Source organism: Lucilia cuprina, chromosome X, assembly GCF_022045245.1.
Source record: "Lucilia cuprina isolate Lc7/37 chromosome X, ASM2204524v1, whole genome shotgun sequence".
NCBI classification, from domain to species: domain Eukaryota; kingdom Metazoa; phylum Arthropoda; class Insecta; order Diptera; family Calliphoridae; genus Lucilia; species Lucilia cuprina.
Genome location: NC_060949.1, coordinates 7740650 through 7754314, shown reverse-complemented (window position 1 = coordinate 7754314; position 13665 = coordinate 7740650). Strand labels below are relative to the sequence as shown.

The window sequence follows — 13665 nt, the reverse complement described above, 5'->3', positions numbered from 1 at the left end:
TATAACACAAATTCGAAATATTGGTTTTACATTTAACAAAATAATAAAATAAAATTCATCATACAATAATTAATTTTTTAAATCAAAAGTTTATAAAACATTCGGTAATTTCAATTTTTAATTCAATTATGAATTCAAAATTTAATAAAACTTTGACAAATTAAACATTTTGATAGATAGTTATGGGAGAAAAAGTTTCCAGTGAATTTTCTAATGGTTTTGTTTGTCAACATTACGTTATTTTAAACAAAAAACATCTAAAATAATAATAAAATAATTAAAATTAAATAAAAATTATAACTACAAGTAACCAAAAATATAGAATTGTAATATTTTTCCAGCTGAGATGAGAATAGACGATTTTCAACATCGGCCTCAATTACTAAAAACATAAAAAACAAAAAAAAAAAAACAAATAATTAAAAATATGTGTATGTAATGAAAAGAAATCCAAAATAAAAACATAATTTACTGGCTTGTCTGATATACAAGTTTTTTTTCGGCAAAAAATTATTTGAGCTTTTTTGAAACTTTTAGTACAAAAATTTGCAGATCTGACAAGTCATTAAGCAAAACCTCAGTGTAAAAATTAAAGAGAAAATTTAATTATCTTAACATACAATTGGGCTTCAATAATTCGAATTGCGTGTGTTGAAAGTATTAAATACGTATTGAAAAAATGCAAATATATTTTACTCAAAAATTTAATAAAATCGCTGATTTTCACTTTAATTTAATCACTGTTTCCTAGAGTTAATCAAATATTGACTCACTTGTACAACACGTTTTTTAAGATTGACCTTTTTGGCTATTTCCTCCAACATTTTACGACTTGGATTTGATTCATTTTGATAGCATTCATACAAAAAATTCAATTGTTCTGGTAAAATTGTAGTGCGTAAGCGCTTATTTGCTTGTTTGTGATGGGAGTTTTCATTAGTGTTGGAAGCGGTAGCAACTCCATCTTCCGCTTGGACTGATGTCACGGCACAGCTTTGTGATGTTGATGTGTTTTTGAGTTCCGTGCTTATCTTATTTGAATCTGAAGCAAAGTTAAGTGTTTGATTATGGTTTTCTATCATGGTGGCGTCAAGAAAATCTTCTAAATTATGGTAATAGGTAGATGACTCTGATGGCATATGAGCTGGAGAGTCTGGTACTGTCGTGACAGTAGCAGAATTTAAGTTAGATTGATTTTTAACTTCTTGCAAACCATCTAATTGGTCCATTTGTTCTTCTAATTTGGATGTATTGTTTCCGCTACTTAAACTTTCAATTCTATTAGTATTTTGGCAAAAATTGTTGTGATTGTTTAGCTCGATATTTGTTGTCAACAAATCGTTGTTATTATTATTGCAGTGCTGTCCATTCGAACGTGCTTTGTATGTAGCCTGCAGAGGAGAGTGTTCATTGTTTTCAATATTATTTACCACCCCACCCCCATTACTCTCCTCATTAATACCACTGCCGCCAGGGCTGCTGGTGCTGCGATCGCTTCCATTCGAAGCAGGACGGCTGCTGCTGTTGTTGCTGCTGCTGGCGTTGTGTTGGACTGTATCGATACCACCCTGCATTAACGGTCCATCATGTATTCGCCGGGGCGAGGCCTCTAACTGAAAAAACTTTTTCGATTCACAAAGTTGATAATATTGTAATAAGAATTCTATGTTGGGCTTGTTGTTGTCGGCAAGTTCAAAGTTAGCATTTGTTTGCTGCTCATTCCTGATATAATATTGAAATAAGAAATCATAGTTATTGCGTTTCTTGAGCTCAGTTTGCTGATAGTAGTTGGCGAGAAATTCCATGTTTAACTCAGCGCTATCTTGGTTGTGAAATTGTTGTCGCAACTCCGAGTTGCCTTCATTTTGGAGGAAATATTGATATAAAAAATTATATTTTTTGGCATGGCTGTCATAATCAGCTCCTGTCACAGAAAACCCACCTAGGGAAGACAAGTCGTCTGCATTCGAAGAAGTCTCTGAATATTTGCGTTTCTTAGCTACTGGCTGTGGAGTTGATGTGTTGGCCGCCGCCTGTTGTAGATGAGCAGCTTGCTGAAGACTTTGAAGAATGCTACCAAAGGGACCATAGGCAGCAACGGCTGCGGCAGCACTTACCGTTGTATGACCTTCAGCTGGTAAATGTAAATTAGGATTCACTAAATGCATTAGTTGATGTTCACGTAAATTATCGAAATGAGTAAATGTCAGTTTGCATTTATCACAAGCGAACTTCTGATTCTCGCTGTTATTGGAATTGCCCTGATCGCGAGGAGGCGTAGTGGCATTACTTGGTATTGGACTAAATTCTCCGGCTGAAGGGGTGTTTTTGCAGATACCAGAAGCTGCAGATACTCCCACAACTGGATGATGTTGCGCTAAGAGGGCTGCTGCAGCCGCACTGTTAATATCCATCGATGAGTTAGAATCTTCTGAACTCAGGTTTTGTGCAATTTGAGCGGCTGCTATTTGAGCTTTGGCTGATTTCTTGTTATTCTCCTCCTTGAAGCAATGATTCTTTTGATGTCGTATCAGCTCATAATATCGTTGAAATACCAAACTGCATTTTTTGCAAGCATAATTTATGTTTTGTTTTTTCTCTTCAGATTCATACAATGAATTGTTTGGTTGGTTTTCATAAATTTTACGCTGCTTTTGTCGGGCATTCTAAAATCGTAAGGAAATATTTAGTTTTTATAAAAAAAAATTGTAGATATATATACATTAAACCAAGACACAAAAAAGGTGCTTGAGAAACCAACATCTCCCCCCCCCCAAAAAAAAAAAAAAAATCCCTGTTATATATAATGATGTTACCTAAAATTAAGTGTTGCCGTTCGTGAGCTAGACAGTTTTTAAGAAAATATCTTATGTGTCACGATTTTTTATGTTCAATATTTACCAGCTTAAAAAAATCTTTGTTTTGTTTTATGACTGTTTCTAAAATATTTCTGGTCTATCGAAAGGCGTTCATGAGTTGGACCGGTTACAAAAAAGTCCCCTTTTAGCTATTATACTAGGTATCATTAAAAAAGTTTTATAAAGCCACGTCTACTGGTGTGCAAATTTTGCAAAATTGTGTATACATTTTATTTATATTAATTAAAACTTTTAGGAATATGACAATTATGAGCCAACGCACGAGACATTTGGCACTTTTAAAACGTCATTAATCAAATATTAGTGATATTGAGTTCTAATTTTGGTTACAGTAAGCACACAATTCCATAAAAAATCACAAAAATGGGCGTGCCACGCCATTCAATAAAAATCTATGAGCCTTGATCGGCTTAAGTAACTGTGCCAGGGGCAAAATTTATGTATCCCCCTAATAATAGCACTCTAATTTGTTTGAATATTTCTAAAGATCGCAGCCAATTTTCATAAAGATGTTTCTAGATAAAATTTTCTATTCAAAAGTTATCATTTGATGACTGCAATTGGCTGCAGTCATTAATTCTATTCCATAAAAAAATATATAGAATCCGCTTTAGGAATATTAAAAAAATGTTTTATTTTTAAAAGGAGCAACATTGAACACCTTTATTTCAAGTTAAAGGAACTTTGCAATATTTTTAGTTATTTTTATACATTATATGGAAAGTTTATTGTTATATGTAATAACAAGCCAGTCAATTTTAAAGCATTTATTTTTTTATTTTTAAAAGTGCCAAATGTCTCACTGTGCAACAATGCAAGGTAAATTTAAAGGTAACAGAATAGCGTTTTTGCTTACCATACAGAGTGAGTCGGTCTAATATACATATATTTATATTGTTTGAAACAAATGCCTAAAGATAGAAAGAAGTTATAGTTGAACAAAGCAAATTGCAAGAATAGCAAACGAATTGAAAATCCCGTAAAAGGTATTGAATCAGAGACCGAATATAAGAAGTCCGAGAAAAACAATTATTTGTGAGAGCAAAACTGGAACACTTATAATTACAGAAATTCATATGAAGTAAAAGCAATTACTGGCATTTCTTATTATTTTTCAAATAACTTTTAAATAAATTTATTTTTTATTTATTTTCGGTTTTTCCTTTTTCATCAAAAATTTTCGAATGTATCACTAGTATATAACAAAACTATTTATAATTGTACTTACTTGAAACCATACTACTATAACACGCGGCGACAGTAATAATAACTTGCTTAAGTATTCCAAGTCGCTATCTTTTGGATAGGAATTGTTTTCAAAGAACTCTTGCAAGACTTTAATTTGATAGTCAGTGAAACGAGTGCGATTTGCTCTTTTGCCACTTGAGGTTGTCGATGAATTTGACGAGTTTGAATTGGTATCATATTGAGCTGATGGCGAGTGCTTTTCAAATAATTTACTGCTCACTGTAATGCCGCCACCTGTGCTGGCACCGCCAATAACACCGCTGCCACTACTTATGCCTCCAATACCGGCTTGATTGTGAACGCTCGAACGCTCGCTTGTAGTGCTACTTATATTACTGCATGGGTTAGAGTTTGGGTTTAGTTGAAACTTTTTTGGCGGACCCATTTGATTGAGTGGCATATTTTCCAATTGTTGGCTTAACAAGTCGTTCATGCTCGCATATAAATTCGACGTTGTATTACTGTTCGGTGTGTGTGGGCGCGAATGCATGTCAGAACTTTCACTCTCAGATTTTGTCTCGTAGCTATTGTAAAATGAGGCTGCAGCTACGACTGCAGCGTGTTGTTGCTGTTGTGCAGCTACTGCAGCTGAAGACAAATGCTGTTCGGACATCATAATTAAATCGTGTTCTTGTTGCTCCAGGTTAGAAAAACGTAGCTTTTGTTGCTGTTGTTGCTGCTTTAGAAATGTTGTCATAGCCGTTGATGCAGGATTTTCTAATGAGATAGATGCTTGAGTTGTCAAATCTTCACATGGTTCTGTCTTTATTTGTACATCTAAAGGAAATGTTGAACTTGCCACGCTTGAGGCCTGGGAACGCAATATCTCCGCCTCCTCTCTTTGTTTATTTTCCAACTGCTGCTGCTGTTGGTTGGAATATTCACTGTTGTTACTAATGGAATGAGCAGATGAGGGTCGAGATGGTATCTGTAGTTGTTGTTGTTGCTGGACTTGGTCTGTGAGAGGCATTACTTTTGCTTGACCAGTACGCTCATATTCTTCCAAATTTAATGTGGTTGAAGGTGGATTGTTGAAGTTATAAGGTGAATCCTTATTGCGTTGACGTTCTTTAAATAATGTATTACGAAACCAATGCTTAACAACCTATAAAATACATACGGGAAAATTTGGTGTAAACATTACGTATTTTTTTACTACATATGCATATTTATAAAATAATTAACGAAACAAATTCTAAACTTTTGAATATTCGTTAATTATAATACTATCATTTTTCTATAATATTGCAACTCCATTGTAATCGTTATTTTAATGCAAACAGGTGTTAAATTTTTAATATATTTTCGAACTACGAACTAAAAGCATAATAAAGGAGCTACCACAATTTTTTTATGAAACATACACTTCAGTTAATATAAAAGAAAAATATTAAATACCTTCATCGGCAAATTGGCTTTTTGAGACATTTCTAAAATACTTTCTTCACTGGGGGAGTTGTTTATATCGAAATGAGCGCGCAGAATTTTTAGCTGATCGTCAGTAATGCGGGTACGTGCACGCTTTTGATTATTAAGCAGCTGTAAAATGCGAGAAGAAAACAATTCAATACAATTTATTAATGGACAGATTTTTGTTATTTTTTTTTTAATCATTTTTAAATATCCAAATAAAACTATAAATATAGATATAAACACAAATATATATTAGGGTGGCCCAAAGTGTGTGTTGATGTTGTTTCCACCGAAATAAAAATTTTGTTCATTCTAAGATACCATTTCTCAAAATTTTTGCCCTGAGTTAAAAATTTGGTGAACTGGATCAAAGGTTTTTAGGTATTTTTAGCAAATTAGCCATATGCCTATTTTGCATAAAAGGTGTTTGAGACAAATATTAGCATATACATACATACATACATACATACATACATACATACATACATACATACATACATACATACATACACATATACCTACAGACTAATGTTTCATACCTGAGAATTGGATGCACTGGGAGAAATCTGTTGTTGTTGTTGCTGCATAATTTGAGCACTTACGTCGACATTTGGTAGAGCTGGTACGGATGATGGTGTTACATTTGAGTTAGAGGTTGATGAGGACATTGTAAGGTCTGCTGTTGAGGCAACATGAGCTGGAGCTTGTGAGACATTGCTGTTTGGCATATTTGTTGGAACATTAGTGTTTGAACCAGTGACAGATGATGCTGCTGCTGCATTACCCCCAAATATTAAAGGAGGTGCCAAGTTCATAAAATTCAATGAGATTAGATGATGAAATTGCATGAGATTCAGCATTTCGACAGGATTTATTGGCATGCCAGATGCAGCGACGGCCGCTGCAAATTGGGGTAATTGTTGTTGCATCTGTTGGAGATTATGTAAAGCCGGGAGGTTTTGAAATTGTTGATGTTGCATTTGCAAATGATGCAACAACTCAGAAGGCGAAGCATTTGGCTGTTGTTGTTGGTTTATTAAAGCTGTTATGGTAGACATTTGTTGCTGTTGGGTTGATGGTGATGGAGAGTTATGTGGTTCATTCTGAGTAGAACCTGGTGATTGGGTTGGCGGGCATATCTCTGGTCCTGGTGTTACCGATCTATTCGATTCATTTTCAACATTATCACTTGCGCTGGTTGTGCGACTAGTTTCAGGACCGAGTCTTTCCATCTCACTTCCACAGGGCGAAACTGTTCGTGGACTGGGGCATTCTAAATTGTTTCCGGTTGTTGGCTGACTATGAGCTTGTTCCATGTGCTTTTGTAAAGCCTGAGTGCTACGGAAGTTGCGTTGGCACATGGCGCATTTTGTAGCATCACGCATAGTATGATATAGAGTATGAGTGGTCAACTTTTCCTGGGTTTTAAACGCTAAGGAACACTGCTTACAGCGATACTTATAAACATGACGTTCAGATATTACCAATCTCATATGGGAGTCATTGTAGTGATTGAACATTGCAGTAAGTGTTGGAAAATGAATTTTACAGGGATTTCGTACTGAATTGAATGCCAAACAGAGATATTCACCCTTTTGGATGGTGTAATGCTGCATTTTTTGTGCGTGCTGTAATAGTTGTTGCTCGTGCTTAAAACTAGAACCGCAATGCTGGCACAACAACAATTCATAACCGGTTAGCGGCGGCTTGGTTCCTGGCAAGGTTGTGTCACTTACAGTTTTGGTAGAGGAAGATGTCGAGGGAGCAGTCTCGGGCGCAACTGGCTCTGAACAATTTGTGAGGGAAGTTTCTTCAGTTTGCCACAAACTTGTATCAACAAGTAGCAAAAGACGTGATAAGCCGTCTCTGTTAACACTATGTACAGTCATCAAGTGTATTTCCAATGTATGTTTTTCTGTGAAGTAATCTTGACACAAAGGACACTGTACACTGTTATTTGGTTTACCTTGAGCAGGAGTTTCACGTTGCTCATCGACTTCCATGGATGTACACGGTTCATTTAATACAGCAGCTGACTCCTCTGGTAAAATTTCTTGATCAGATATATCAAGACGTTCCCGTTTAATAGCCACAGGACCCAGATCATCTTCACTGTCTTGTGAAACCGCATTTACGATTTTTGTTTGTGCTAAATTAGGCGATGGTGTCGAAGATGGGCTGTTGGATGTTTTCGAAGCACGACTCACAGCCGCCAATGTAGCCGCAGCCATAGCAGCTTGAAAAGCCTGAATTGCCACTGGATTGGTCGGTATACTTATAACTTCACTGCTATTTGCATTGGGATGGGTTGCCTCGATGTGTGCTTCAACTTCATGTTTTAATTGCCCAAAGAAATCACAATTGTTACATTTGTAAATCATGGCTGGTATATTGGTAGGGGTGACATTGGCTGCTTCTTCTGTAATGGTTGTTGATGACTTGCTACTATTTTGTGTATGAGCTAAAGGAATCGCTGACGTTAAATTTTCCATGGTATCCATATTTTCACTTTCATCATTTGGATCAAAGAACATTTTATTTTGAAAATCTAGAAAGAAATTGTTTTCTGAGTATTAAAATGAGACGAAATAAAAATTATTAAAATTCACTTAAGTTTTATGTTAGTTGCGACTAAGTAAAAATATTAAGTACATAAAAAAATAATGCACAATTATTTTCTTAGCAATCGTTTGCTTAAATTTAATTTCGATTTTTATAAATATTTTTATTTGAGTTTATAAGAATTTGTTTGATTTTCACACAGAAAACAAACACTTTTTTGAAATAAATTTAATTTTCAGTGAATATTTTTTTACTGATTTAATAAATGAAGCGTGGAGCCGAATAAGGGCGTATAAACCATTTGGAAAATTATACAGGAGAGCATAAAACTTTTAAAATATATATTTTTGGAATGGCATTTCTTCGAGGCATGCTTTGGAATTATAAACTTCCACAATATATTGAAAACTTAAAATGTATAAAAGCTGATATCAAAAACAATATGTAGAAGACAAGTTTCCCCGAAAATTTTTGATCCTAGTATTATAAAAATGGATTTGAGTTCCAATAAATTAAATTAGCGATAGAAGAATATTATTTTTAGATACCCCAAGGGGTATATTAAATCCCAATAACAAATTTTGGTTTTATCTCTGGGAAAAAGGAGAAAAACAATACAAATATTGCCAAAACCGCCATTTTAATGATATTACAATAAATATGGTACAAATGCCCCAAAATTGTGGACCAAATGGTCCAAAAATATATCCATGCGGTTGATAGTTACCCCTTAAAACAATTTTTAGCAAAACATTCGATTCTAATTTTTGTGGTTCGAATAATATAGTCAAATATGAAATACAGAAAAAAATCGTATACTTTTGTGAGGTAATTTTATGGACTTTTTTTAAATAAAGCTAAATTTTATGAGAGACACTGTATATCAATATATTTTTGTTGAGTAAATTCTGAATAAATTATTTTTCATATATTTATTATCAACTAAATTGGTTAAAACTTGAACAACATCAACCTAAAAGACCATAGTATAATTTGCTTCAAGGAGGTCATTGATTATCCTTTAATATTATTAAAGGACAAAAAATTAAATTACTATTTTGCTATATATTGATCTCTAACTCAAAAATATTGGAAATTTAAGGTATAAATATTTTCAATATTTTTGAGTTAGAGGTCTGGACAATGTGAACTATAGTTATTATTATTTTTACTTAAATGACTTATAAGGACGAAAACCTTCTTAACACAAAACTGCTTAAAAACTCAAAAATTGTCTTGTTAATATATACTTATATTTATAGATATATGCCTTTTTGTTGTCCATATTGAGATTAATATTAAAATAATATTTTTTTGTAATATATTTAAGGATTTCATGGAATTGAAATGTTTTGCTCCTAATTTGTAAATTTGATGCAATTATAATAATTATTTTTACGATTTTAACAAAAAATACTTAATAATTCTGATATTTTTTTATACTTGATTAAAAAATTATATTACAAAAACGTGCTATTAAAACTAAATAGTTTGGCGAAAATTTTGGATTTTTCAATTTATCTTTTCAGGAATAGATGTAAATCGACCAGATGAACACTATACCGTGGAAAAACGCGATTTGGAAAATGTGGTCTTTACGCCCTCATTCGCATCCATGCTTCAAATGTTTTTGTTTAAGTTTTATTTATATTACAACATATGAAATACAACAATAAAACAAGTTTTTGAATGTATTAAAATAAATTTATATAATTCTTGTTTAGTTTATAACATTTATTGTATAAGTGTTTCAGTTTTATTAGTACAAAATAATAGTTTCTAGAATGTAAAATAAAATTGTTGTAAGTATAAAAGTACTTTTTTCTACAAATTTTAATTTCATAGAATTAGTAAAATTTTTGTTAAAATTTAATATATATTTTTTAACAAAATTTTATAGATTCAATAAAGAATTTTGTATATTATTATTGCCAAAATAAAATAATTTGTTTTAGATAAAATATTTGCTTGAATTTCAGTACAAATGTAAATAATTTGAATTATTGTTTTAGTAAAATAATTGGTTGGAAATGTTGTGAATATTTATTAATGTTTTTCGTAAATAGTATATTATTTCAATAAGAATAATCCTGAAATTGTTCAATAAAGGATTTACGAATTTGAGTATTTAATTTTACGAATTTCGTGATAGGTCCTGTTTTAGTAAAAAAAATACTTGGCTTTATGAATTTTTTGTTTAATTTTGAATTTTATTTTTTTCTGTGTATGTGAAGAAAATTTATTTTAAAATCAAAATTAAAATTGTTCAAATATATTTTTAGAAAACATATGGACAATTCCGTATCAAATGACTAAACTTTTAAAATCGATGTTTTTGGATTTGCACCAAGGTTAGTATTACTGAACAGTAGTAAGTCAGGAACTGCCGGATTTAGAGGGGTTCAAATATAGACGTTTTGCTCATACAGTATTTAATTTAAATGAGTGTTACTTTTCACCTATTGGTCCTAGCATAACTACTAGTTAACTATTTTTCACGATTTCCAAATTTGTTTTAAATTATTTTTTTTTCACAAGTAGACCCAAATAAATGTTTTCACAAAATTCCCCATATATTAACCAAATATGAGAATTTGTCGACTTTTAAAAAATGATTTGATTTAAAGTGCTTGTTACAGTGTATTGAAAAACCGGAAACAGGCTTTTTCTCTTCATTGAAATCCGAACAGTTTCGACAAATTTATATTTCTTAATTATTCGACAAGATTTTTTATGGTTTAACGGTTTTTAATAGATGATAGATTCTATAAATTATTAGATATATTTATAACAATATTTTTTATAAATATTGTTATAAAGTTTCGAAACGCAGTCGAAACCGGTTTTTTTAGAAAATTAAATTGTTTGATATTTTCAAAAACCCGTCTTAAAACAATCCGTATTTTGAATACTCTATTACATATAAACATAAACAAAACAATTTTTTGGAAATAAAACGAAAATTTGTATATTCTAAAAAATAGTGTCGGAAATTGTAAGGTGATGTTTTTATCGTTTATGATTTAATTAAATCTTATATTAATTTTCCCCAAAAAGTGGAGAGTGTAAAAATACTAAACTTATAGCAGAGCAGGCATAGGTAGTTAAGAGCAAAACTTCATGCCATACTGAACCCTGTGGCAAATCGTTAAGATGTTATCATAAAAAGATATAGGTTTTCAAGTGTATTCAACAATGCCACGTTTTAATTTTTATGGAGAAATAATATTCACTTTGTTTCTGTGTAATATTTTCCTCTTTAAGATTATTGTAGTGGATATGTTTTTAAAATTTCAGCCAGTACGATCCGAAATATTTTCTCAATTATGATTGCATATTTTGCAAATTGTTGTGTATTAGTGATTAAAAAAGATTGCTTTGTCTTCATGGTGAAGGCAGCCAGTACATTGCAAGTATTCAAAAATGCTTGCTTTCATTTATAGCTGCAAGCTAAATTACTACAAATATTTAATATGCTACAACTTGGATGAATAAAGGAAATAATACCAAAGGTATAATAGAAACTTATTATTGGTGGTGGTGGCGTTGGTGTATGTTTTGTTTTGTAGTACACGGGTTTGTTATTCTGCGATCATGCAGTGGTATTGAATAATTTCTGAATCAGTTTTTTAGCGATCATACACTTAGTTGATAACAACGTTTTGGCTTATGATGTATGTATGCATCTATGTTTGTATGGATGTGTGTATGTATGTATGTATGTATGTATGTATGTATGTATGTATGTATGTATGTATGTATGTATGTATGTATTTATGTATGTATTTATGTATGTATGGATGGATGAATGTAAGTATGTATATATGTGTTTACCTTACTGTGATTTTAAATTGTTCACTTCTTTGAATTTAATTCTATTTAAATTTTAAAAATTAAGCTAATTTTGCAAACATTAGAAATTACTTTTTTTATATAAGAAATCATTTTTTATATAAAGAAATTAAGTTAGTAAAATATTTTTAAGATTTTTCTAAGAGTTCGAGAACACATACGTTCCAATGAACTAGTGTATAACTGTTGCTGAAGAACATATTAGAAATACCTACTTAATAAATAAACATTTTTCTCAAAACTGTTTGTTTTCCAAGATTTATTCTTAATCAGAACCAATTCGTTGATATGTGCCCAACGAAAACAAAAACTACCGCAAGAACAGCTAAATGTGATATGTTTTATATTTTTTGGGATATAAGATAATAAAATAGAAACACATTTTTTATATTAAAGATATAGCAACTTTGTTATTTTAATTTTCAAGCATTATTAATTTTAGAACATATGTATTACTAATTCGAAAACAGTCTAAGTGTGTGAGAATTTAGTAATTGTAAGGACTAATTTTAGGGATTTCATTAGCGAGGTTTGTAACTTAATTGGTGGACGGAAAACGTTAACTCTAATATGTTAAGTATTTGAAAATATATGAAAATAATTCATAATAAATAATAGTAAGGTTCTTTGAAGGCATGTATTATGGTATGTTTGTAAGTATGTTCATATATGATATAAACAATAATTTACAAAATACTTGAATATCCAAATATTAGTATGAACTAGAAATACGAAAACGAACGCGTCTAAAAAATAACTATGGTTGTAACACTGTTGGGCACAAGAATACTGGAGGAAAATCTAAATCTCAGCAGTGTCAGAAACCAGAAATACAGGTTCAATTTATAAATTGTTAACTATGCAGTACTTGGACATATAGTAAGTACATTACATGTATTGCGGGAAATAAGTAATATAAAACAAAGTAACCAATACAATATGACAAATAATTGTAATGGTTATATGTTTTTGTAAGGTTAATTTTCCCAAAAAATAAAGATAATTGACTTTGTAATATGTATTATGTGGCAACCCTATATACCTATGATATAATACCAGGATTTGTTCTTTACTTCATGATCTACTATACGAATCCTGCAAACAGTATATAGTTGTAAAGGTAGTCCACCATGTAGGTGTATTTGTATTGCATATTACAAAAAATAAAAAAAGATAATAGTAAAAAGTAATTTCAATACCCCTGATTGCATCGAATTAAAAAATAAAATAAAAACAACCACAAATATAAATATAACCGCGAAACCCAACCGCCATGCCAAATGCAAAAAAAAAACTTTGAAAGAAAACAAATTTGAGAGAAAAAATAATTCCTGAATTTCAAACGCCTGAATTCAAAAGTTTTAGTTAAGCAGCAAACAATAATCATGAAATACCGACGGACAGACACTTATGCATACAGAGAGACTGAAACAAACAGCCGGCCAAACTGACAAAAGAAAACAACAAGTAAATAACGACGCATCTGCAGTTCTAGTAACAATCAGTGGCAATGGCATTGGTAACACCAACGCTTATACAGCAACGACAACAAAACCATAACAACCAAGACAAACATCAAACAATAACACTTTTTACTACACCACCACCATCATTGCCATCCAAGCATGCACCACATCTCTAGAAGAGCATACCTTGGGAGTACTAAGGAACAATGCATAGATTCTAGGCATTGTTTTGTTATAAATTCAGT

At 31.6% G+C, this 13665-nt stretch overlaps 2 protein-coding genes across 3 annotated transcripts in view; both read right to left on the bottom strand.

Annotated features, from left to right (window-relative positions):
- Positions 1–168, bottom strand: part of LOC124420295 — a 4330-nt gene extending 4162 nt beyond the window's left edge. The window contains exon 1 of the mRNA XM_046952626.1: positions 152–168. Within this exon, the coding sequence (XP_046808582.1) occupies positions 152–168 (17 nt within the window). The remainder of the gene's footprint in view (positions 1–151) is intronic.
- Positions 169–338: 170 nt separating this feature from the next.
- The window catches only part of LOC111681034 (zinc finger protein 2), an 82222-nt gene continuing 68895 nt past the window's right edge, over positions 339–13665 (bottom strand). For both annotated transcript variants that reach the window (XM_046956560.1, XM_046956569.1), the window contains 5 exons: positions 6080–8088; positions 5526–5666; positions 4108–5232; positions 774–2666; positions 339–382 (listed from right to left, as the gene is read on the bottom strand). In XM_046956560.1, coding sequence (XP_046812516.1) covers positions 380–382; positions 774–2666; positions 4108–5232; positions 5526–5666; positions 6080–8088 — 5171 coding nt within the window. In that variant the 3' untranslated portion in view covers positions 339–379. The remainder of the gene's footprint in view (positions 383–773; positions 2667–4107; positions 5233–5525; positions 5667–6079; positions 8089–13665) is intronic.